This window comes from Podarcis melisellensis (assembly GCF_964234715.1).
Source record: "Podarcis melisellensis genome assembly, chromosome: 2".
Classification (NCBI taxonomy): Eukaryota; Metazoa; Chordata; class Lepidosauria; order Squamata; family Lacertidae; genus Podarcis; species Podarcis melisellensis.
Genome location: NC_138529.1, coordinates 102532693 through 102557509, shown reverse-complemented (window position 1 = coordinate 102557509; position 24817 = coordinate 102532693). Strand labels below are relative to the sequence as shown.

At 46.2% G+C, this 24817-nt stretch overlaps 1 protein-coding gene across 2 annotated transcripts; it reads left to right on the top strand.

Moving 5' to 3' along the window:
* On the top strand, window positions 1-20576 carry KCTD6 (potassium channel tetramerization domain containing 6). 2 transcript variants are annotated; one of them, XM_081903318.1, is made up of 4 exons: window positions 21-102; window positions 13108-13253; window positions 13452-13559; window positions 17948-20576. In XM_081903318.1, the coding sequence occupies exons 3-4, from the start codon at window positions 13533-13535 to the stop codon at window positions 18632-18634; spliced, it is 714 nt and encodes a 237-aa protein (XP_081759444.1). In that variant the 5' UTR covers window positions 21-102; window positions 13108-13253; window positions 13452-13532; the 3' UTR covers window positions 18635-20576. The 2 variants fall into 2 exon arrangements, with proteins under 2 accessions (XP_081759443.1, XP_081759444.1); XM_081903317.1 differs by lacking the exon at window positions 13108-13253 and having other exon boundaries at window positions 1-102.
* The last annotated feature ends 4241 nt before the right edge of the window (window positions 20577-24817 follow it).

Here is a 24817-nt window from a genome sequence, read left to right as displayed (position 1 = left end):
GCCGGGGAGGAGCCAGCGACGCCGCCGGCCCGGGAGCAGCGCAGAGCGCGCGCGACAAGCCGAGAGACGGAGGGAGCTTCCCCGAGGCGCGCCTGTTCCCGAGTGAGTAGCGGCGGAGGTCGGGGCATCATAAAATGGCGGGAGGGCTGCCCAGGGGACGGCTGCGCCGCGGTTGTTGCACCCTCGGGACGCCTGGCTTCCTCGTCGCGGCGGCGGCGAAGGGGGGGAGGGAGGAAGACCGGAACGCCCGGGCTTCTTACAAAGGAGGGGTGGGAGATGCAGCCCGGACTCCTGGGTTCCTGTTCAGCAGAGGAGCATCAGCAGGAGATGTAAACTGGCAGGATGCTTGGGTCCCTTTTCAGGAGATGCGGCAGGGTCCCTTTTCAGGAGGGAAAGGAGAGTGAAAACCGGACACCTGGGTCCCTTTTCAGGAGAAGAGGCAGGCAGGACGCCTGGGTCCCTTTTCAGGAGAGGAGGCAGGGTCCCTTTTCAGAAGGGAAAGGAGAGTGAAAACAGGACACCTGGGTCCCTTTTCAGGAGAAGAGGCAGGCAGGACGCCTGGGTCCCTTTTCAGGAGAGGAGGCAGGGTCCCTTTTCAGGAGGGAAAAGAGAGTGAAAACAGGACACCTGGGTCCCTTTTCAGGAGAAGAGGCAGGCAGGACGCCTGGGTCCCTTTTCAGGAGAGGAGGCAGGGTCCATTTTCAGGAGAGAAAGATGAGTGAAAGCAGGACACCTGGGTCCCTTTTCAGGAGAGGAGGCAGGGTCCCTTTTCAGAAGGGAAAGGAGAGTGAAAACAGGACACCTGGTGTGTGTGTGTGTTTGTGTGTTTAGAAATTTGTCAGGATGCCTGGCTTCTTATTAAGGGAGTAATCAGGATGTGTCCGAAGAGCCATACTGGATCATTCGACATTGGGCAGCTACCACATAAATATTACACAGTCCTTCTCTCAGGAACGGCGGTTAAAGAGTGAACGGCGGTTAAAGAGTGATCCTCTTGGCTATTGCAGTACAGTACATGCTAATGGGTAACATGGGCATACTTTTCTGTGTTAGTGATCTCATGGTACAGAGTCTGGATATTGGACTTTGTTTTATTTCGAGTTTTTTTTTCGTTTTTGCAGGCGCATGTGAATTATGTCATTAAGGCTGCAATCCTAATTACACTTACCGGGAAATTAGTCCCACTGAACATGCTTGGGATTAGAGTGCAAAATACCTAAAGTTCTCAGTGTGTGTTGGCTTTGAAGGATGGATGATTTCCTGAATTACCTGTTTTTTGTTTTAATGTGTGTGCTGCCAGGATTCTTGGATCCTTCCGTAGGAAGATGAAATTCCTGGTATTATGTGTGACAATTTGAAGCATAGCCAGGACCTCTGTTTTTTGGTGGGGTTATTCCCCTGAAAGGTGGAGGAAAGCATGTGCTGAAGAAGGGTCCCTGTGCTGTTTTGGTTTTTTAAATTGAGTAGGATGATTCTGCCATCCCATTGGGGTATCCAAGCAATAGCCTCTCTGTGTTGTGGCTCTATGGCTTTTCCCTTCTGAAGGTAGTAGTGTTTGGAAATGAAGGTGAAGAGGATCCTTATTTAGATTGAAGGGTGGGGAGGAATTTTTTAATAGGGTTTCTTGTTTGGTCTTTTGCTGGTTCCGGCACAATGTGTTTTCATCCTTGCCAGTAATCCACCCACGATCCAGGGCTGCAAATACTGTTCTACTGTATATATCTTTCACTTTCTGTTCTGTAATTGTGTGGTGCCCTTCTGCTGTTAGTGAAATAATCAACATGTGCACCAACTTTAACCAAATCAATTCCTCCTGGATTATAACCTATGGCAACCATGTCACTTTTGGTTCTTGGAATTTGGTTTAGCTAGCTCAGATGCATTGTTTCGTATAAGCAGAAGTCCAGTGCCAGTCAGTCTGCTTTGCACATGGTCACATATTTCCACAGGGGGAACTGCTGTCAAAAAAGACCGCTTCCAATCAAGAAACAGACCAAGATATTTTGAGGCCTGTGGCAGCCTGGGGTGTGAATTATAATAAGCCAAATAACTGATAATTTGATGGCCTTGTTCTCACAGTGGCCAACCAGATACCTATGGGAACCCTGAAAGGACGTAAGCACAGCAACACGTTCTTTTTACTTGTGCTCACCAGCAACAACTGTTCAGAGGCATCCTGCTTTCAACACTGGAAGCTTTTATGCAGCCTTCAGGGCTAGCTGGTATCCATGGATAGCCTTATTCCCTGTTTGAAAAGCAGATTCACTGCATCATGTTGTCGGTTGTGCTCAAACTTCCCATGGAGACAGGAATAGAAAGTATTAATTAGGTTAGTGGGTTCTGTTGCTGGACGCTCTTCAAGTAGCTCCGCCATCAGAATTTGGAGGGTATGTCAACTAGATCATACATGACAGATGGCCATCCAACCTCTGCTTAAAATCCTCCTAGGACGGAGAGTCCACCACCTCCAGAGGGAGACCGTTCCACGGTCAGACAACTCTTACTGTCAGAAAGCTCTTCCTGATGTTTAGTCAAAATCTCCTTTATTGTACTTGAATCCATTGGTTTGGGTCCCAGCTTCCGGAGCAGGAAAAAAAACAAGCTTGCTCCATCCTCCATGCGACAGCCCTTAGATATTTGAAGGTGGTTAGCACATTCCTCTTTTTCAGGCTAAACGTACCCAGCTCCTTCAACCATTCCTCATAAGGCCTGGTTTCCAGACCCTTGATCATCTTGGTCGCCTTCCTCTTCACATGTTCCAGTTTGTCAGTATCCTTCTTAAATTGTGCTGCCCAGAACTGGACACAATACTCCCAAGTGTGGTCTTGACCAAGGCAGAATAGAGCAAGACTATTGACTTCCCTTGATCGGGACACTAGACTTCTCTTGATGCAGCCTAGAATAGCATTAGCTTATTTTTGCTATTAAATAGATACAAGAAGCTTATTTTTGCTAATCTATCACACTGTTGACTCATGTTAAGCTTGTGCCCATATATGTTGTGATGGACAGATACCTGCTGCATTAGATAGCAGGTGGATTTTCTATTTAGCCACCAAATTAGTTCTACCTATTTATATATTTGGGTAATCAAAGCGGCATCCTCCAGGTGGACTACAGATTGCATCATCCCTGACCATTGTCCAAGCTGACATGGGCTGTTGGAAGTTAGAGTCCAAAGACATCTGGAAGGCACCATGTTGGCTTAGCCATGGTAGACGGCAATGGCTAGTAAATCAGACCCCATAGCATTTGGGAGGTGCAAGGCACCGTCCACAAAACGCTGCAGCTTCTCATCCTCCGTTCATGAGAGAGAGTCTTCAGATGGTCTACATCAGAGGTTGGCAAACTATAGTCTGCGGGCTGGATACGGCCTGAGAGGGTCGTTAAACCGGCCCCTGGCTGGCTTAACAACCCCCTTAGGCCGTATCCAGGAAGTATCCAAGAAGTTCAGCCGTATCAGGCCATATCCAGGAAGCTACTGCAGCCAATAGGAAGCCACAGACGCCGCCTCCCCCCCCTGCTATCACTCCAAAAGCCAGCGGGGAAAGAGCGGCGGGTTTGTGCGCATGCGCATGGGTGCACACGCTCCCGCGAGTGTGCCCACCCCACGCGCTCCTGCGTGCGGGTGATCCGGCCTGACAGCGGGAAAGTTTGCTGACCCCTGGTCTACATAGTAGTATCGTGATGCAAATGCCAGCATATGGCCTGAGTCTGTGGAATTCTGAACATTTCAAGCTTTCCCTGTTTTGGTGGGTAGATGGGAATGTGACTTTTGTTTTTAAAGAACCCTTGTGGAACAGAGTAAGACCCACTTGCAGCGCAAGACTCTACACGTTTAGCAGGAAGTCCCGGGTAAGTATAGGATTGCACTGAAGTTAATGAACATAGAATACAGTGGTACCTCGGGTTACATACGTTTCAGGTTACATATGCTTCAGGTTACAGACCAGGTTACTAAACCAGAAATAATACCTCGGGTTAAGAACTTTGCTTCAGGATGAGAACAGAAATCGCGCGGTGGCAGCGGGAGGCCCCATTAGCTAAAGTGGTGCTTCAGATTAAGAACAGTTTCAGGTTAAGAACAGACCTCCCGAACGAATTAAGTACTTAACCTGAGGTACCACAGTAATAGAATCTTCAGTTTGGAAGGGACCCAAGGGTCATCTAGTCTAACCCCCTGCAATGCAGGAATCTCAGCTAAAGCAACCTGCAGGGTTAGAGAGGTATATAAATTCTAATCGTCGTCGTCCTCCATGTCTAAGCTAGGTTAATTACTTTCAGTAATGAGTAAAACTTAGCTGAATACCACTTGAGTAATATGTGAACCCTGCCCACATACTCAGTAGGACAGGGCAATATATCGATATAACCTGTTCAAAGTCCATATTGTGATGTCAGTTTCATCGTTTTTGACATAGCAACATATTGTGAATTTTGTGGGTGTACACTATGAAAAAAATCACAATGTGGGAAAAACCATGAAGCCAGCCAGTGCCTCTATATAGCTCCATCCTTATTTCAGACATTGTGATACATCAGTATATCGCAATGTTTAGCTGGTGATAATATCATAAAGTTGAAAACCAGCCCTAACTGATGTTCAGCCTGGGACAGATGGGAGAAAACTCTGCAGGGAAAGTAGCTACCCTTCCAGCTGTTTGTGAAAACACTAACGCAGCCCATCAGTCTGAAACGGGATGAGATTGTAGTACAGTAGTTCTCACCATAAAGGGGGTTAGGTAAACAAATTGAGGGCATGGGCTTAAAAATAATCAATACTAGAGTACAGTGGAACCTCGACTTACATCTGCCTCTTCTCGCAGACGTTCCAAGTTGTGACCGCGACAAACCCAGAAGTAAACACCGGGTTTACCGCGATTCGCACATGCGCAGAAGTGGTTTCTGCCATCTGCGCATGTGCACAAGTGGCTGCCACATCTACACATGCACAGAAGTGCGCAGCCGCCGAATGCGCACACGCACAACGGCGCCTCTACTAGCGTTTGGTTTTGCCCAGTGGACAGGCCTCCGGAACGGTTTATGATCATAAGTAGTGGCTGTACTGTAGTTCTAAATAGCCAAGTGGTGGGTCATTGAAAAACTTGCATTTAAAGACCGCTCATTAAATGGTATCATTTTGTTGCTGTATTTTAAATGCTTTCTGACTTCTTATGCTGCCTAGGTTCCTTTGTAAATCTAATCTCTCTGAACATTTTCCTTTCCTTTCCTTTTTAAAAACAAAAATGCTCATGCCGAATTCTTTACATGTTTCAGACAGGGAGAGATTCAGCAGAAATGCCGCTGTAGTTCTCCTTGGAGCTAGGACACATACTCCATCTGTTACATATATAAAATATCTTGGTGCCAGAGGCAGGGATCTTAGTATAATGGGATGCAATTGTCATTCTGCAAACAGCTTGAAAGACTGACAGCATGGAGTTGTGCGAGGAAAATTACAGCCTCTTTTTTAGTTAATTTTTTTTAAAGCCCTTTCAAATTCCAATTTTTGTATTGTCTGTAAAATCTTCAAGGTTTTAAAAAGCCAAGGTACCTCTGAGTGGGACGCGGGTGGCGCTGTGGGTTAAACCACAGAGCCTAGGGCTTGCCGATCAGAAGGTCGGCGGTTCAAATCCCCGCGACGGGGTGAGCTCCCGTTGCTCAGTCCCAGCTCCTGCCAACCTAGCAGTTCAAAAGCACATCCAAGTGCAAGTAGATAAATAGGTACCGCTCCGGCGGGAAGATAAACAGCGTTTCCCTGCGCTGTTCTGGTTCACCAGAAGCGGCTTGGTCATGCTGGCCACATGACCCGGAAGCTGTACACCGGCTCCCTCGGCCAGTAAAGCGAGATGAGCACCGCAACCCCAGAGTTGTCCACGACTGGACCTAATGGTCAGGGGTCCCTTTACCTTTACCTCTGAGTAGTTGTTCACACGGGTAGAACATCAGCCAGTTGCAATAATTTGGGAGCAGCCCACACACACAGTGTTAGGACACATGACTTTTTCTTAGGCTCAGCCTCTGGTGCCACCAGTTAAAAGGATCTTAGGTAAAAGACAGTGAGCTGGATGTTGCTGAACTGCAACTCTCAGAGGTTGATGATACAGCTGTAGCTGTGCTACACCCGGAAGGCCACAGGTTCCCTAGCCCTGGGCTGGGTGGACCAGTGGTTTGACTCTGTATAATGCTGTGCTCTATCTCTGTAACTAACAGAACTGATCACTCTAATTCTGTTTTCATTCTTTTTCATCCTGTCGAAAGGTTTTGCAGCGGCGTGTGAATCATTAGCTGACATTTACACAAGCTGGGCCTTGTGTAATGAAAACCACATAGGTATCACTTTAGGGGATCGTTGCATAGGCATAATACCATTGCTAAGCTTACCCATGTATCCTCCAACCTTTCCCTTTGAAAACAAAGCGAAGCACCAGCTCAGATTTCTAGACGCGAGCTTAAAATTATTTAGTCGACAGCTGGTCAGGATTGACCAGCCGTATTTCCATCTTTCAGGACTCATCTTCCCTCCTTCCTTTTAGGGTTGGGTATAGGAACGCTGGTTGCTTTGGGGAGCAGTAGGGCTTTTTCCCCCATGGCGATTTCCATGCTTGCAGTTTTCTCCGTGCACCTCTACAGTGTCCTGTGTCCAGGGTGGGATACTTGCATGGCAGGCATGTAATGCCAGATTCAGGCTGCTCACAATCTACATGCTCTCTCTCCCCCCCCCCCAATTTCAGGCCATCTGTGCATTGCAGATAGCTGGTCCTCCATACGCTGTCATGCACAAAAGCACACAGTTTGTCTGTCCCCCCCCAGCTGATCTGCGTAGATCTGTGGGGTCATCGTTCTCTCACATCAGATAATCAATCCGATGATCAGGAAGAGGACAATTTGTACCCCTAGCACTGTGCGAGAGATTTTACTTTCTTGGGCTCAATGATCACTGCAGATGGTGACAGCAGCCACGAAATTAAAAGACGCCTGCTTCTTGGGAGAAGGGCAATGACAGGCCTAGACAGCATCTTGAGAAGTAGAGACATCACCTTGCCAACAAAGGTTCGTATAGTTAAAGCTATGGTTTTCCCAGTAGTAATGTATGGAAGTGAGAGCTGGACCATAAAGAAGGCTGATCGCCGAAGAATTGATGCTTTTGAATTATGGTGCTGGAGGAGACTCTTGAGAGTCCCATGGACTGCAAGAAGATCAAACCTCTCCATACTGAAGGAAATCAACCCTGAGTGCTCACTGGAAGGACAGATTGTGAAGCTGAGGCTCCAGTACTTTGGCCACCTCATGAGAAGAGAAGACTCCCTGGAGAAGACCCTGATGTTGGGAAAGATGGAGGGCACAAGGAGAAGGGGACGGCAGAGGACAAGATGGTTGGATAGTGTTTTCGAGGTTACCAGCATGAGTTTGACCAAACTGCGGGAGGCAGTGGAGGACAGAGGTGCCTGGCGTTCTCTGGTCCATGGGGTCACGAAGAGTCGGACACGACTAAACGACTAAACAACAACAACAAGCACTGTGCTTGATTTACATTTCTCGCCCCTCACCCGCTGCCATCAAAATTGGTGGACCCCTTGGGAAGCAGGAGAAACATTTGATCCTGGGGCAGGAAGGCAGTGACCCCCCCCATCCCTACTACTACTACTACTACTAATAATAATAATAACAACAAGCCATTTCTATAGAACAGGCATGTCCAACACACAAGAGACTGTGATCTACTCCCAGTATAAAAATTCTGGAAGTGATCTACCCATGAAGGGGGTGGGAAGCCAAAGTTGTTTCACCTTTTTTTAGGGAGAGAGGGGAAAGATGAAAGTTCTTGACCTTTGGGTGATGGACTATATGGGATTGGCAGAAATGACTGGCAGAATCCGGGACCAGGGAGAAGAGTTGGCGGAAGAAGATTGGAAGAAATTTAAAGATTACTTACAGAAATATTGTAAAATTAATGAATGTTAGAATGATGTTGGATAGAAATTAAGTGGTTTCCAGCTGTAATGCGTTAAGAGAATACGAAAAAAAAGGGTTTGAAATAGGTAAAAATTTAAGGGTAAGGATTTGCTGAACCAACAATTTGAAGTGGAATACAAAAAAGGGAGGTATGAGGAGGTCCGGGAAACAAGCTAAAGGAAAATAAGTAATGGAAAATCTGTGTGTGTGTTTTTTAATTATTTTTATTCTGTATTTTTTTTTTTTTGTATTTGTATTTCTGTTATTTTTTTTCTCTTTTATTTTTATTGTATTATTATAAAAAATCCTAATAAATATTCTATTTAAAAAAAGAGAAAGTTCTTGACCTTTGGGGGAACAGAGCCGCGGCCGTGGGGGCGGGGGCTTTCACTCGCAGACTTGCTTATCACCAACGCCGATTGAGAGGGAGCCCGAGATCGTCCGGGGATCAACCTGTTCATCGCGGTCGACAGGTTGGACATCCCTACTGTAGAACATATAACATCTGGTCATCAGCATTTTAAAAAATGAACCTGGTTGAAGAGCTGTGCAGGTTGGTGGGGCGACCGAAGGTGCTGCCATGGTCAGAGCAGGAAAAATTATCTCTAGTTGCAATTAAAAAATAAATAAAACAGGATCCAGCATCAGCATCTATGAAGCCAAACCTGGACATGGGTAGGGAAAGATGTCAAATAATGTTTTAGGTGCCACAGCGTTGCTTTTTGAGGCACCTGAGATATTTCCAGTCACGCTTGGGACGCTCACTTTGCTTCTGTGTTTTGTGCGTGCCATAATATTTCCCCAGTTTGCACCAGCTTCTCTGTTCATGCTCTTCTGCTCTGGAAATTGCCATCCTGTTATTTCTTGCAAGGAAACATAGAGGACAATGGCCAAGCCTCCTATTGTTGCCCCCAGAAAGCTTACGCGCTCGGACGCATAAAATAAATCAGGGTGCGTGTTTTGTGGTTCCATCGAAATACAGCCCTACAGTTTCCAGGCTAAAGTTGTTTGACGGAGTCAGCTTGTTTAAAAAAAGAAAAGGTGATGTTCTAACTGCATGCAATAGTCTGTCGCTGTGCATAACTTTGTTCCTTCCTTGAAGTGTTAACGTTTTCTAACCAGATTTCTAGATTGTTAGCGGTCCTGGAAACCTACACCAAATCAATGAGGCATCTGCCGTCTGCGCCTCCTTTTTGCCCGTGCAAAGGATGGGAAGAGGCTTGCCTGAACTAATTGCTTTGATAAATTATTCATTCCGGTGCTACGCAGCAGGCTGGCGATCAAATGCTGTCTCTTTCGCCTGCGGAGGAGACAAGAAGATGTAAATCTTCCTTCCCCTGCAAAGAGCAGTGATTTAGGCATCTTTTAAGGCCTACGGGGTCAATAAAGGGAATGGAAATTGGTCACAAAAGCTGAGCTGGTTGATGCCAATTGATTTACTACTCTTACTTTCTCAAAGCAAGAGACAGACATTCATTGGGTGTCACTGCGCTTCGGAGACTGGAGAAAAATGCCCGCAACATCTGACTGTGGTTAATTTCCAATGGGATAGTTATTTATCTCCCCCTCTTGCCCGCAGTAAACTTTCACCTGCAGTGAATTCATAAAAAACTTTCAGTTTTGTTTCCCACAGTTGATGGTTTCGCCATAAGCTGTGTTCTGAGAAAACGTTGTTTAGTCGTTTAGTTGTGTCCGACTCTTCGTGACCCCATGGACCAGAGCACGCCAGGCACTCCTGTCTTCCACTGCCTCCCGCAGTTTGATCAAACTCATGCTGGTAGCTTCGAGAACACTGTCCAACCATCTCGTCCTCTGTCGTCCCCTTCTCCTTGTGCCCTCCATCTTTCCCAACATCAGGGTCTTTTCCAGGGAGTCTTCTCTTCTCATGAGGTGGCCAAAGTATTGGAGCCTCAGCTTCAGGATCTGTCCTTCCAGTGAGCACTCGGGGCTGATTTCCTTAAGAATGGATAGGTTTGATCTTGCAGTCCATGGGACTCTCAAGAGTCTCTTCTAGCACCATAATTCAAAAGCATCAATTCTTCGGCGATCAGCCTTCTTTATGGTCCAGCTCTCACTTCCATACATCACTACTAGGAAAACCATGGCTTTAACTATACAGAACTATACGGACCTCAGAAAACATGGCTTTGGATAAAAAGCTTGCTTAAACCTTCAAGCTGTTTCCTCCCTCCACCCCCTTCTCAACATGAGGTCTTAATGGGAAAAAGAGGAATAATAGATTCTTACAGGTACTGGTAGACTTTAAAGACAAGGTGCTTGGATTACGGTGGGCGAAGATGGAGATCTCTCTGTGAAATCCATTAGCTCCACACCCTCATGTTTGCTCCCCCTTTAGCTTTCTAAAAAACAGTTGCTCTCAGGTCTGAAGGTACGGCTGCAGCTGGGAGCCCCTTTCTGTACATACCAGGTGATCTTATAATATGCAACCTTGCATGGTCCGGGTTCTCAGTCACACAGGGTTGGGAGTCCGTGTGTTGCTTAAGCTTCCGAACTCTTGTAAGGAACTGAGGAACCAAGGCATCTGCACTTCCCTGGTCAACAGACTGGAGAACTCAATTCCCAAATTTAGAGGAGAGTCTGGCTGTGACAAATTAATCAAGGAGTTGACATCAGTCAGTTGCTTTCACTACACAGTTGTACCTTGGTTGACGAACGCCTTACGACTCAAACGTTTTGGCTCCCGAACGCTGCAAACCCAGAAGTGATTGTTCCGGTTTGCGAGCGTTCTTTGGAACCCGGACGTCCGACGTGGTTTCCACAGGTTCTGATTGGCTGCAGGACCTTCCAGCAGCCAATCAGAAGCCGCGCCTTGGTTTCCAAACATTTTGGAAGTTGAATGGACTTCCTGAACGGATTCCGTTCGACTTCCAAGATACGACTGTATTACTGAAAACCTTTTTCTTTAGGCAAGCCTACCAAGCCTAGATAGGATATAAAAACAGCCAACCACTTAGAGGTTTTATTTATGGTGAAGTGGTATACATGTTTTGTTAAATAAATAAAATAAACATTTTCTGATGTTGACACAACTTCTGCGTGTTTTCAGACCTACGTAGGTACGACCAATGGCATGGTCCGATTTGAATATGTCACACAGATTGTGGGCAAAGCGACTGCGCTGGAATGCCATTTTGCGATGTTAGTCTTAGCTTGGGGTGGCTTAGCCCCGGCCTGATCTGGACACCCCCCTCCTTCCAAACATTTATTTTCTGGTCTTCCTTAGCACCCCAAATATGGGTGGCAGCAGAAAAAAAGGGGTGGTGGTTAAAAGTAGATACAGTTCTGTGATGAGGATGCAAATCACTAGTCATCAGATCAATCGTTTGATGAGTAGAGAGGGGCCAATTACTTTTCTCTTAACTGATTCACACAGATTCTCTAGAGGAGAGTGTATTGTGTGTGTTTTGTATGTGCTCCTCTGGCTGAAAATGGTCAACTGTCCCTATTTTAGCTGCTTCCATTTTCTCTCTCTCTCTCTCTGCCCCACCCCCCAAACCTATCTGCCTATGAAAGAATGGTGAGCCAGTTATTTCAAAGCTGGAAAAAAATATTGTTCCAACTAACGAGATGGATATTTGCAGAGGGTGGCAGCAGCACTCCTGTTTTCAGCCAAGCCTTGCATTGTTTTGTTTTGTTTTTACTGTGGAGAGTTTGTGCTTGCGTGTGGAAATGTGGGTCGCTGTTTGGACCAGTTTGTAGCTAGCCGTTCCTGTGAGATCACAGACCTTTCAAAGAAGCTGAGAGCAATTGTACTGGAAGCCGCATTCTTCCACAGCACTCGCAAGGATCCCAGTTTGCCGTCCATTGAAGCTGAAGAGCAAATGCTTTTCCGGTTCTGAGCTCCCCATAGTTACGAAAGGCTCCAAGGACAAAACCGTGGTATTGTTGTGGTGTGTTTTTTTTAATCTTTGCTGCATGACTAGAGAGTAGGAAGAGATCAGATTGAAAAAAAATGTTTTTAATGCCAAATTGGTGGGAGTGGACTATCAATTTGCCCCAAATACAAAGCTTGGGCTGTGTGTTAAGATCAGCAAAGGAGGCCCTCATGGTTGTTCCACCACCCTCAGAAACTGTGTGGGTAGGTGGCTTAGCAAGTGGGCATTCTCTGTGGCAGCCCCTAAGTTGCGGAAGGCCCCCTTCCCACGGCAGCAGCGGGAGGCCCCATTAGCTAAAGTGGTACCTCGGGTTAAGAACTTTATTCGTTCCAGAGGTCCGTTCTTAACCTGAAACTGTTCTTAACGTGAGGTACCACTTTAGCTAATGGGGCCTCCTGCTGCGACAACGGAGCACGATTTCTGTTCTCATCCTGAGGTAAAGTTCTTAACCCAAGGTACTATTTCTGGGTTAGCAGAGTCTGTAACCTGAAGCGTCTGTAAGCCGAGGTACTACTCTACAGCTTTTGGAGAATGCTGAAGACTTTATCCTGGCCTCTGACCCCTGAGATGTGTGTTTTCAGCACCCCACCCTGTTACTGTGAACATAATTTATGTTTTAACTTTTTAATTCTCCTTTCTTAATGGTTGTAATCGGCCCTGGGACCTGCTGGCGAAGTCTGGGTGGTAATAATAAATAACAAAAGTTTTTGAAGCTTATTGGCTAATGGTTATGTGTTGTTTTGTGTCTAGCCCATGGCTGTGGCTATTGCTGTTTGATTTTCAGTATTGGCTCATTTCCAGTTTCCTTACTTTGATGAACTCCTGTATAGGACACACATGGATTAATGGCAACACCTCCCCCATCCTGGAACCTTTCAGATGTTGCTGGACTTACATAATAATAATTTTATTATTTATACCCTGTCCATCTGGCTGGGTTGCCTCACTTCAATCCCTGCCCATTGTCCGTGCTGGCTGGGCATGATGGTTGTGGTAGTCCAAAACATCTAGATCAGGGTTTCCCAAACATGGGTCTCTAACTGGTTTTGGACTACAATTCCCATCATCCCTGACCCCCTGGTCCTGCTAGCTACGGATGATGGGAGTTGTAGTCCAAAAACAGCTGGAGACCCAAGCTTGGGGCAGGTGGATTTTGAGGTACATCCATGTCATTGATTCACATGTCCAGAGCGAAGGATTCCCTTGGCATATGTTTGTATAGGGCAACCTTTGAAAACCGTCTCCTTTCTCCCAGATAAAATATGCGGACCATTTTTTAAAAGTGTGGATCACCTTCAGAGACCAAGTGCTCATTATTTTAACTCAGGCGGCTGCGTAATGATTATCTTTTTCCCCCTGCGAGGCTCAGCGGCTCTCTACACCTGCAAAGGATGCAAGAAGGTCAGTGGCAGGAAGGTAATTTTTTTTTTTTTTTTGCAGGTGATTGTACTTGAGTTTCTTTGTAGCTGGAATGGGAGGCGCAGGCAAAGAGCCTGCCTTTTGAAGGGGTAGAAACACCGCTCTCTTGTTCTTGCTCTTCTCCATCTTGAAAGTGCTCACAATCTGCTCTGCTTTTTTCCTCTCTCCCACCCCCACCAGGGAGGAATAAGCCGTGAATTGCATAAACTTTCAAAAGACTTCCAATAAATCCAGGCTCACGCAGCTCGCGCATTGGAACAGATGGATAATGGAGACTGGGGATATATAGTAAGTATGCCGGCTGGGCTGTGGGGGCATGGCAAATTCTCCCAGGGGTTCTGTGTGTGTCTGCTGGGCACATGTGTTTAAATCTGCCCTCCTGTGCTCCTTTACCAGACAGCTGGCCCCATGCAAATGCTTCATTTCTTCCAGTCGTAATACCCTGTATGTGTTGTTGGCTACAGACCTACAGCCAAAGATTTGGCCAGTAGATTTCCTCTGTCAGCTGCAGGCAAGGGTGGAGAACCTTCTTCCACCCCGAAGATCACATTCATTGGAGACTCAGATAATATAAGCTAGGCGCCAAATGGCTCCTTAAAGCAAGATTAAAGGTAAAGGACCCCCGACAGTTAAGTCCAGTCACAGACGACTCTGGGGTTGTGGCGCTCATCTCGCTTTACAGGCTGAGGGAGCCAGTGTTTGTCCACAGACAGTTTTTCCGGGTCATGTGGCCAGCATGACTAAGCCACTTATGGCGCAACGAAACACCGAAACCAGAGCAGCGCACAGAAACGCGTTACCTTCCCACTGGAGCAGTACCTATTTATCTACTTGCACTTTTTGGCGTGCTTTCGAATTGCTCGGTTGGCAGGAACTGGGACCTAGCACCGGGAGCTCACCCCATCGCAGGGATTCAAACCGCCGACTTTGTGATCGGCAAGCCAAAGAGGCTCTGTGGTTTAGACCACAGCGCCACCCGCGTCCCCCTAAAAAGCAAGATTATAGCTGCCCAAATGGAATGCTTTGTTGTCATTTTGGGTAAGACTGCTCTAAAGTCTTTATTTTTCAAAGGATGAACTGACTGTGATTGATCATCAGTTAAACATCTGTCTAGTTCAGATGACAACCTTGAGCTAGGTTAAGAGCTTTGAGAACTTAAAGAAGAAAAGTGGCGTGATCCAGGGACAGGCCACACATATATATATTGGCCTATTCTGACCTATTATTCTTAATGGTGGCTAATTTCGAACACTGCTTTTAAGCAGAGGTTGGGTGGCCATCTATCATGAATGCTTTAGTTGAGATTCCTGCATTGCATAGGGTATGGCAAACCTGATCTTTCTCATCCGTCTGACAAAACAGGCGACTCCATGGGAATTTATGCTAAGCTGAATTTATGTCACAAGGATCTTTGTTGTTGGCCCTCTTCTAACAACTTCCTACCCATGTAGTATTACTTGTTTATTACAGTTACAGCCGTACCTTGGAAGTCGAACGGAATCTGTTCCAGAAGTCCACTCGACTTCCAAAACGTTCAGAAACCAAAGCACGGCTTCTCATTGGCTTCAGGAAGCTCCTGCAGCCAATCGGAAGCCCCGTTGGACATTCGGCTTCCAAAAATAGTTTGCAAACTGGAACTATCACTTCCGGGTTTGCGACGTTCAGGAGCCAAAACTTTTGAGAACTAAGCTGTTTAAAGACCAAGGTAACAACTGTACTTAAATTTTGCCTTTCAGGGTACAAAGCCTCCCAAGGCTGTTTATAAGTAACATTTACATTTCAAAACAAAACATAATGTTATATTAGGTCATCAGGGTCTTTCACACAGGGCAGTTGGTGGTGGGTAGAAAGATCCTGGTTTGTGCAGGGGGGTGGGCAGGATACTGCAAACCCCAGGTGTCCTTTGCCTACAACCTAGAGACTATATTCATATCTGAGAAAGTTTCCACCTCTTCCTCTTTTCCTTTGAAAGAATGGGCAGTATCCGTCAATAGCTCCCAATGCACAAGAACAGCTGAAATCCCATTTAATAAGGCCTGCACAGGTGAATCTCCTAATGCCAAGCATCCTTTTCTAAAAACCATCCCGCAGGCAACGGAAGAATTAGATGAGCTTCTCACCTTGACTCAAAAGCACTCTATGTCCTGCTAGTTCGTTCATGAATCTGCCACCTGGCCCAGAAGTGAATCTGCCTTGTTTTTTTTCCCAGTGCAGTGGTCAAGAAGTCATTGATGTTTGCAGCCAGAAAGTTTTATCTCCAGCATCAGTATAATATTTTAAAGGAGCCTTATTTTGCTATTTCTATTGACTCGTCCTGGGGGGCTTCTCTGGGCAAATCACGCATTTCTCCTAATTGGCTCTTCATTTCAGCAGTTCATTTGTTCTGTCGCTCTTTTATTTCGACCTAAAAGAGATCCTTACTCAAATCTGGTGCCGCGGGTCCTCTCGGCATTGGTTTCTTTTTTGTTTGGCTGAGCTATTTCTGCCTAGTATATGTTGAATGTGCGTAGAGCAAGGGGGAGGGAGAGGCATTGTGCTTGAATTCAGACTCTATAGCCTGCTGGGCTACACTGTAAAGACTAAGCAGGTTTCCTCCCTTCCAGACACACTGCCACAAAAAAATATCCAAAAGAGTTGTGCAGCATTGTGGACAAAGGCACACGGAGTGCCTAAGTGAGCTCATTCTTGGGTGAAATTGGCCGCATGGAGCCAATTAGTGCAGCCTTCAGGGGGGTACCATAATTGTATAAAGCCCAGTGGGGTTAATAGTAGACCAGTTGAAATGAATGAGCCTAAGCTAGCCATGGCCATGGATTTCAATGGCTGTGCTCTGAGTAGAGCTAGCATTGGGTGCAAACCAATGTGGTGTGTGTGCCAGGAGTGCCACAGGGAACAGTGGTTTGCGACTGACCCTGGGGTGCAAGTACCTTTTTTGCACCTCTTACTTTTTACAGCTTTGTAAATTAAGGCTGGGACACAGGTGGTGCTGTGGGTTAAACCACAGAGCCTAGGATTTGCCGATCAGAAGGTCGGCGGTTCGAATCCCCGCGATGGGGTGAGCTCCCGTTGCTCGGTCCCTGCTCCTGCCAGCCTAGCAGTTCGAAAGCACCTCTAAGTGCAAGAAGATAAATAGGTACCACTCCGGTGGGAAGGTAAATGGCGTTTCCGTGCACTGCTCTGGTTCGCCAGCAGCGGCTTAGTCATGCTGGCCACATGACCCGGAAGCTGTACGCCGGCTCCCTCGGCCAATAAAGCGAGACGAGCGCCATAACCCCAGAGTCAGTCACAATTGGACCTAATGGTCAGGGGTCCCTTTACCTAAATTAAGGCTAAAGAGGCAGTCACGCCTCCCTTCACCTGGTTGCCCACCTTCCCCTCCTCTTTAGACAAGAGGTGGGGACACTTGTGCACAGGGGTGACGGCACAGTAGAATAACTGCATGAGCGGCAGGGTCTGCACTGTGATCTCAAAAGGAAATGGCAGGCCAGGTGAGAACGGGATGCAGAGCCAGGGTGATGCGGGGTGAGTCAGATGCTGCGCCACTGATAGGTGGCTGCATTCAGTCACCCGTCGGCAATTGTTCCTCGGCCCAAGAGAGCAGCTAATTATATGGCTAGATGAATGCTTCCCAGAGGGTGGTTCAGTTGTGTTCCAGATGGAATTGAAAGGCAGATTATAAATACTGTTCTGCCTTATCAGGGGATGAATCCAGTTGATGACTTTGGGCCCAGACAAGGGGCTTTTGATTTAAGTGATGCCTCTGCCAAGAGGACAGACAATTTTTTTGGGGGGGGGCTGTCCCCTCTCCCCTGCTCCCTCCTTGTGCCACCTGAAAATTGAGCTAGGGACCCTCCAGAACAGGGCGGCAGGTGGCAAGAGGAAGAGCTGCAGGCATAGCTGTCAACCGTCCCTTATTTGGCGGGAAACTCCCTTATCCCAGTGCCGTGTCCCGCTGCTGTCCCTTATTGATGTTGTCCCTTAAATTTTCCAGGTTTCAAAGGAAGCAGCTCCTCTCCCTCCCTCCCTGCCGGCCAGGGAGGAGGGAGGCTCCAGCTGTGTTGCTTGGCTGCGTTGCTCACCCAATAAGGAGTCTAAGAACGACTGGGGGGGTGGAGCTTGCATGCCTTGTGCCGATCAAATTGGCCGCGTTGCCTGGGGACTCGCCTTTGCTCAGCGCTTCCCAGCGGAGAGGTGACGGTGGTTTTCCTTGCTGCATCCCCTTTGCCGGGTTGCTGCGCTGTGGGAACGACCGTTTGAGGTTTCGTTTGGCTGCTGGCTGGGCTTTCTGCCTTTGGCTCAGAGGGGCTCAGAAGTCGAACATACCTGTGCTGGGAAAATCCCTTATTTTGGCTGCTGATCCCTTATTTTTGAGGCTGCTGGTTCCTTATTTACAAAACTGTAAGTTGACACCTATGGCCGCAGGTGGAAGGGCAAAGCAGGAAAACTCCCCTCCATTTCTGTTCTTCTGGATCACAAACCCTTCAATGAGCGCAAGTTGGGCTATACCCTAATTAACTTTGGATAATAATGCCCCATGCTAAGTCATACAGGGGGAAAGTGCAGTTCTTATTGCTTGTTTGTACAAGCAATGGTTTTTTAAATGGTCATTTAAGGTACTTACAGGATATTCATATGTTGGCTTGTGAGAGCTCTGAAACTTCTCTCCCCTTCCGCAGATGACTGAGCCGGTCACTCTGAATGTGGGTGGACATTTGTACACGACGTCGCTCACCACGCTCACGAGGTACCCCGATTCCATGCTGGGAGCCATGTTCCGGGGAGGCTTCCCCACCGCCAGGGACTCCCAGGGCAACTACTTCATTGACCGGGACGGGCCGCTTTTCCGGTACGTCCTCAACTTTTTACGGACGTCAGAGCTGACTCTGCCTCTGGACTTCAAGGAATTCGACCTTCTTCGTAAAGAAGCGGACTTCTACCAGATCGAACCTTTGATACAGTGTCTTAACGAGCCCAAACCTCTGTATCCCGTGGATACCTTTGAGGAAGTGGTGGAGCTCTCCAGCACTCGCAAACTCTCGAAATATTCCAACCCGGTGGCGGTGATCATAACGCAGCTGACCATCACGACCAAGGTCCACTCGTTGCTGGAAGGGATCTCCAACTATTTCACCAAGTGGAACAAGCATATGATGGACACGAGGGACTGCCAAGTTTCTTTCACATTCGGGCCCTGCGATTACCACCAAGAAGTCTCCCTTCGGGTCCACCTGATGGAGTACATCACAAAGCAAGGCTTCACCATCCGAAACACCAGGGTCCACCACATGAGCGAACGAGCCAATGAAAATACGGTGGAACATAACTGGACTTTCTGTAGACTGGCACAGAAAACGGACGACTGATTTCGCCCCTTCTTTCCCCCTTTGTTTACTGTCCAGAAGCTATGTAGCAGCTTCTCCGAAAAAGGTATTAAGAGACTGGAGACTGGCTCCCACTTAAACAACATTGGAGAAAATCTCTGCATCTCTCTCTTTCTCCATATATACATAGATATATATATATTTGTTTTAAATATTTATTATGGATTCCTAAGGACCAGAGAATGGGCATGCTCCGGCCTCTAATCTTCCGTCATGTCGTGAGGAAATGTTTGCATGTGCCTGCTCGTTCCATCAAATAAACTTTTATTTTTTTATTTTCGCAAAGGATGAAGCAAGAGGGCATCCTTGGAAGGACTGTGAAATAATTACATTTAGGACACATTTTGTTCACACCGTACAATGTAAAGTGCTAAAAATCGTCTCCTGGTTTTTAACCTGTGTTTAATCCGTCTAGTGCTATTACAAACCACTCCAGAGGCTCCAGTCCAGTGTGAATTATCTCATGGAGTAAGCTACACCAAAACGAATAAGAAACAGAGAAGTTTGTGTAGAAGAAGTTCTCTCTGGGCTGTACCCAGATTTGCTAAAGTGCAGCTGGGGAGAAGAAAAGCTACCATCATGTAATCTAACCTAGTTTTCATAAACTGGTAAGCAAGCAGTATTAAAAATAATTGAGGTACCACCAGGCTTCTTCTGCCCCTGGTTTTATTGTCAGCAGTAAATCTTTTTACAGTTATGAGAACTCATTCTTTCTATGCATTATAAAACAAGCAACCAAATATATTACCTATGGTGATAAAAATACAGTTAGAAGTATTTCCACTGGATTTGGAATGAAATAATAATAATAATCCCCGTGGCAGAACCTTTTTTTAAAATGCCTGGTGCAGTATTATTCCCAGGTGTAATGCTTGCCAGCAAGAAGCTAATAAAAAAATTGGAAATTACAGATTTGGGGTTGGGTTTTTTTGCTCTCTTGACATTATTCCAAGATGCATAGGAGTAAATGAAAATGAAGAAAGAAAACTTTTTAGAGTCACTGGTTGGAATTTTCTAAGCAAAATAATGATAGCGCTGCAATGAACTTCGTCAGGATTTAGGGATCTATATTAAACATGGCAGCTGGGCTGGGCGAGAGGAATATAATTGTGAAGAATTGCATCTTCCCGTAGAATAAAGAAGGCCAGCTGGCACGCTGCAGGCCAGATCTAGCCCTTGAAACAATTTGATCTGGTCCTCTGAGGCCCTACCAAATGCTTTTTGAATGGGGTTAAAAAACAAATCTTGCTTTACAATTTCGCTTGTTAAGGGGAAGAAGTAGCGAGTCTGCACGTATGTTTCATATGCATTTTATTGTATTGCTGTTGCATTTGCATTGTGGAGATGCACAAACGCCACTGCTGATCTCCCGTCATTTGGGGATCTTTCACGAAGCCTTCCTACCCCCCCCCCCGGCTTATGACGTCATACCATCTGAGCGCTTGTGTTCTGCGTCTGCTTAGCGCTAATAGAGGCCAGAACACCCTTTGCTCTCCCAGCCTCCAGATGAGCACTCGGGACAACAGAGGGTTCTCTTAAGAACACAGGAGCCGACCTTCTCTGCCATCAAAACAAACAAAAAGCTTGTTTCTCGTGGATGCAGATAAAGTATTTAGAAATGTACAATGGCAGCAGTCTCTCTCGCTTTGTGTTTGTGCATGGGGCTTGTAGTAACACAGATATAACCGGATTTCCCTTATACAATGAAATACATGAGGTCAAGAAACGTGAGAGGAACAGTATTATAAATATTACAACGTAAGATGCCTTTAAGGTCATGTTTTAGAGCTCGTACAGAAAGCAGTTCTGGAACACGGCATTCGGGTGTGTGTGTGTTTGTGTGCGTACCTATTCATTAAATAATTGTTGCAACCTTGCTTGCGAACGACCTGAAGGGTTTTTAATTAAAAAGTAATTAAGTCTTGCTTTTGCTTCTTTAGTGATGTCAGAGGGAGGGAGGTTTCTGCCTCAGGCAGATAAAGGAGGCTTGTGCCAGCGTGTTTTCCCCTACAGTGTTTGCTTATTTATTTTTTGCTCAGTTAAAGACCAAAAAAAAGAGAGAAATCTAAGCGGCCCTTATGAAAGCAGTAAAAGCACAAAAAAGTTCAATAAAGTTTGCTAAAAATTTCGGGAAAGTTTAGGTATAAGAGGTTTTCAATATTGTGTTCAAGTGTTATAACCCATCCTGGAACCTAAGAATAATAATAATAAGAAGAAGAAGAAGAAGAGTTTGGATTTGATATCCCGCTTTATCACTACCCGAAGGAGTCTCAAAGCGGCTAACATTCTCCTTTCCCTTCCTCCCCCACAACAAACACTCTGTGAGGTGAGTGGGGCTGAGAGACTTCAGAGAAGTGTGACTGGTCCAAGGTCACCCAGCAGCTGCATGTGGAGGAGCGGGGAAGCGAACCCGGTTCACCAGATTACGAGTCTACCGCTCTTAACCACTACACCACACTGGCTCTCTAGAGTGAAGGGTGGGTGATAAATGACAATGGGCAGTATGTAGGGAGGTCTTGGGCTGCCCAGACAACAAGACCACCCTCTCGTCCTCACTGTTGTGGTCCAAAGGAAAGCAGAGCAATACATTTGGCACCAGCTTGGACGCAGGAGTTGCAGGAATAGTGGCAGAGGCTTGTTAATTTATTTCGCTACTAAAGTGAAATAGCTGGCTTGTCCCTCCGCTTTGCAACAGCTGCCTGGTTACTACAAATAGGCTCATTAATTTTGTGAGATGACTTCGATAAGTAAGAGGCTGTTTCAATGGACCTGTATTATCTGGCTGTTTTACCAAACTCTCCCAAATAAAATAATCCCAGAAGATAGAATGCAAGAAGGGGGAATGTGGAATTTGAAGACAACGGAGGCCTGCAAAATTTAACTCAAGACTAAAAACATTTCTAAACATCAAGCAGAGGCCCTGCCAGCTTCATCCAAGGTTCTCTTGATTCTTTACTCAAACCCTTTCCAGCATCTAAATCCAGTTAACAGTAGATTTGGAGGGTTCAAGCACCAATAAATTCTGCACCCTTCTCCAAAAGCTCTTCTCTCCTCATATACATCTCCACTGACAAACCAACAACACCGGTTGTTTCGATAAAGTGGCGTCACGTGTTTTTATTTGCAATGGCTAGAATTGTTCAACGTACGAATAGCAGAATCTAAAAAAAATTGAGCAGCACTATTTAAAAATAGAACATTGTGTGGGGAAGATAGACCCATCACCTCTTGGATTCCGAAGGAAACTATACAAGGGCAAACACCTTCACTTGCAAATGACACTTTCTTTTTGGTTAAAGTACTCATCTCTATGACGCCATGGAGCTACATTGACGTGGTGCATTAATGAGCTACAGATACAGCACAGTGACTTAAGTGTAAGGAAACAAATCCTCTATTCAACTTGTAGCTCAGATTACAAACTCATTAGGTGGCCTTTGTCAAGCTGTTACGATCGCTCCTTCATCTTCACCTCAGCTTGAGGGTATTACCTTTTTATTCTGTGCCTTTCCTCCCTGACTTCAGGACTCCGTGGTTCTTTGCCTTCCACCCCCTTTGCACTTTAACCTAACAACAAATCAATATGGCTAACCTGATCCAAAACACCCACCCACCTCACTCACACACGAAAACAAAGATCACCACAGCCAATCACAAGCAAACAATCACACCCTAGGCCAACCCCAACCTCTCTCACCACCAAAGGAACACAAGTGAACAACACAAGCAACGCTGACACCAAACTCTACATACATTAAACATAATAGAAACACCGCCACCCGACCCCACCCCCATCCATCTTCCCTCTCTCCACCCCCTTTCTTTTTTCTTCTCCCCCTAATGCCTCAACAAACAAAACAGATTTGTAAAAACGCTACGTGGAAGAAGAAGAAAAAAAAATACGAGGCACTACACTTCTGTAAAACAAGAAAATCCTTAATAAAAAATATTTAAAACAAAAACAAAAACAAAAACAAAGGAGGCAGCTAAGATGAGGGAAGGTGACAGCTCAAGGACCAACAAATGAACTTCATGGCTGAGTGTAGATTTGAATCCAAAACTCCTCAGTCCTAGTTTTCATGTTCTAACCACAGTCGGACATGCTCTTAAACTTTAAACGCCAGCAGAGGATTTCCCCCATTCCTTTACTGCGCTCCTTTAATTTATTCACAAGATCATTATTTATTTCTCTTTGTTCCTCAGCCTTCCCCCCTCTTGTAGGAGCTCAAAGTGCTGCACAATAATCATAAAAATAAAATATGCATAAAACCCTTATCAGCAATGAAATACAATTCAACAGACGGCGATACCTAGACTGCTGAACTCCAGTCCGGTCTGTACTAAATTATGTTCTAAGTTTTCAAGAATGATAATAGCCGGGGGGGGGGGGGGAGCCAGCTTTCCACCAGGATGGAATTCCACAACCAGGGAGACACCACCGAGAAGTCTCTGCTTTGCATCATGGCCCCACGGCCCACGTCTCTCTAAGGGACTACAAGCACAGCTTCATCATCTCAAAGCCTGAACTGACAGAAACTGAGGAAGGCACTTGGTTTAAGTACTTGAGTATCAAGCCACTTAGGGTTTTGTACCGATCCCTTGAATCGGGCGCAGTTAGCTCATAGGCAGCCGGTGCAGTGCTTTAAGGATTGGTGAAACACGAGCCCCTCTTGCTGCCCCATGTGTTTACCTGGCAGCAGCAGTAGCATCAGCTTTTGCACAGTCTTCAAGGTAAGTCCCACATGGTGTGCATTGTAGTAGTCTATCACTAAAAAAAGGGGGGGGTGAGATACATATGTATCCCCTGTGTCCTCCAAGGAGCTTCACATGGCATACATGGCTTTCTTCACATTTTATCCTCATAACAATTCATTGTGCTAGGTTAGCAGAGGTGCCCATGGATGAAGCCATTATTCCTTTTATAGGCAGGGAATGAATTTGCATCCCTTCCCCACTTCGAAGCACCTGAATTGCAACTTATTTGCTTAAAAGTGCACTTCCTAAATTGCACCCTCTGATTAAATGGAAGCAATGCAGGTTGAACTCGATCATTAGCTTAATTTCAGCTTTGTGTGCTTCTGTCAGCTGGGTGCCTGTGTGAAATTAATTTAAAACATCTATACCCCTGTCTTTCCTGTGCAGGATCTTTAATTTAGTGCAAGCTCTGTCACCACAGCAAGATTTTAAATTAGAGGTTGTGAGGTGAGTTTGAGAGACCTACAATCACATCCTAAGGCTCTGGTGGTTCTTAAAGGCATCTTGCCGAGTTTCTTTTTTTTTACAGGTTATAGGCACTTGGAGAATAGGTACGTTTCCCTGAAAGTATTAAAAACAAGAATCATCATTACGGACCATTCCATGCCTCTGCTTACATTAGTGCAGGCAAATTTCCACGCAGGACACGTGTGTTAGAAAAGGGGGCGGAATCATTTTTTGGTTGGCTCCAGTTGCAGCCAGTCCTAGGTGGGCAAGCATGCCCCACTGCCAGTCACCTGGAAATCGTATGACATCAAGTGGATCTGATCTGGCTGAAATGGTGCAGCTTGCATTCCACTCCAGATTTACATTGCAAACCCTGCTTGCAAAAGGAACGACTGGGAGACCCAATCTAATGCTCCCAGTTGCTCCTTTGCAGCTGCGGCTTTACCTGAGGTCATATGACATCAAGTGAGTGACAGGTGGGTGTGGCCAGGCCCTGAGAAGAGCCATAGCAATCCCTTCTGCCATCACCAGAATTCTGCCATCAATAAAGTTGCTATGGGGAAGAAGAAGAGTTTGGATTTGATATCCTGTTTTATCACTACCCGAAGGAGTCTCAATGCGGCTAACAATCTCCCTTCCCTTCCTCCCCCACAACAAACACTCTGTGAGGTGAGTGAGGCTGAGAGACCTCAGAGAAGTGTGACTGGCCCAAGGTCAACCAGCAGCTGCATGTGGAGGAGCGGAGACGCGAACCCGGTTCACCAGATTACGAGTCCACTGCTCTTAACCACTACACCACACCAACTCTCTAGGGGGTTCTGTATAAGTGTTACCCCCTTGGTCCTGGTCCGGATCCTAAAGCAAGGGAGGGAATTGTGACGCTCCTCCTAGTTCTGGTCAGCATGACCAATGGTCAAGGATGATGGGAGCTGTAATTCAGCTGTATCTGCAGGGCCACAGTTT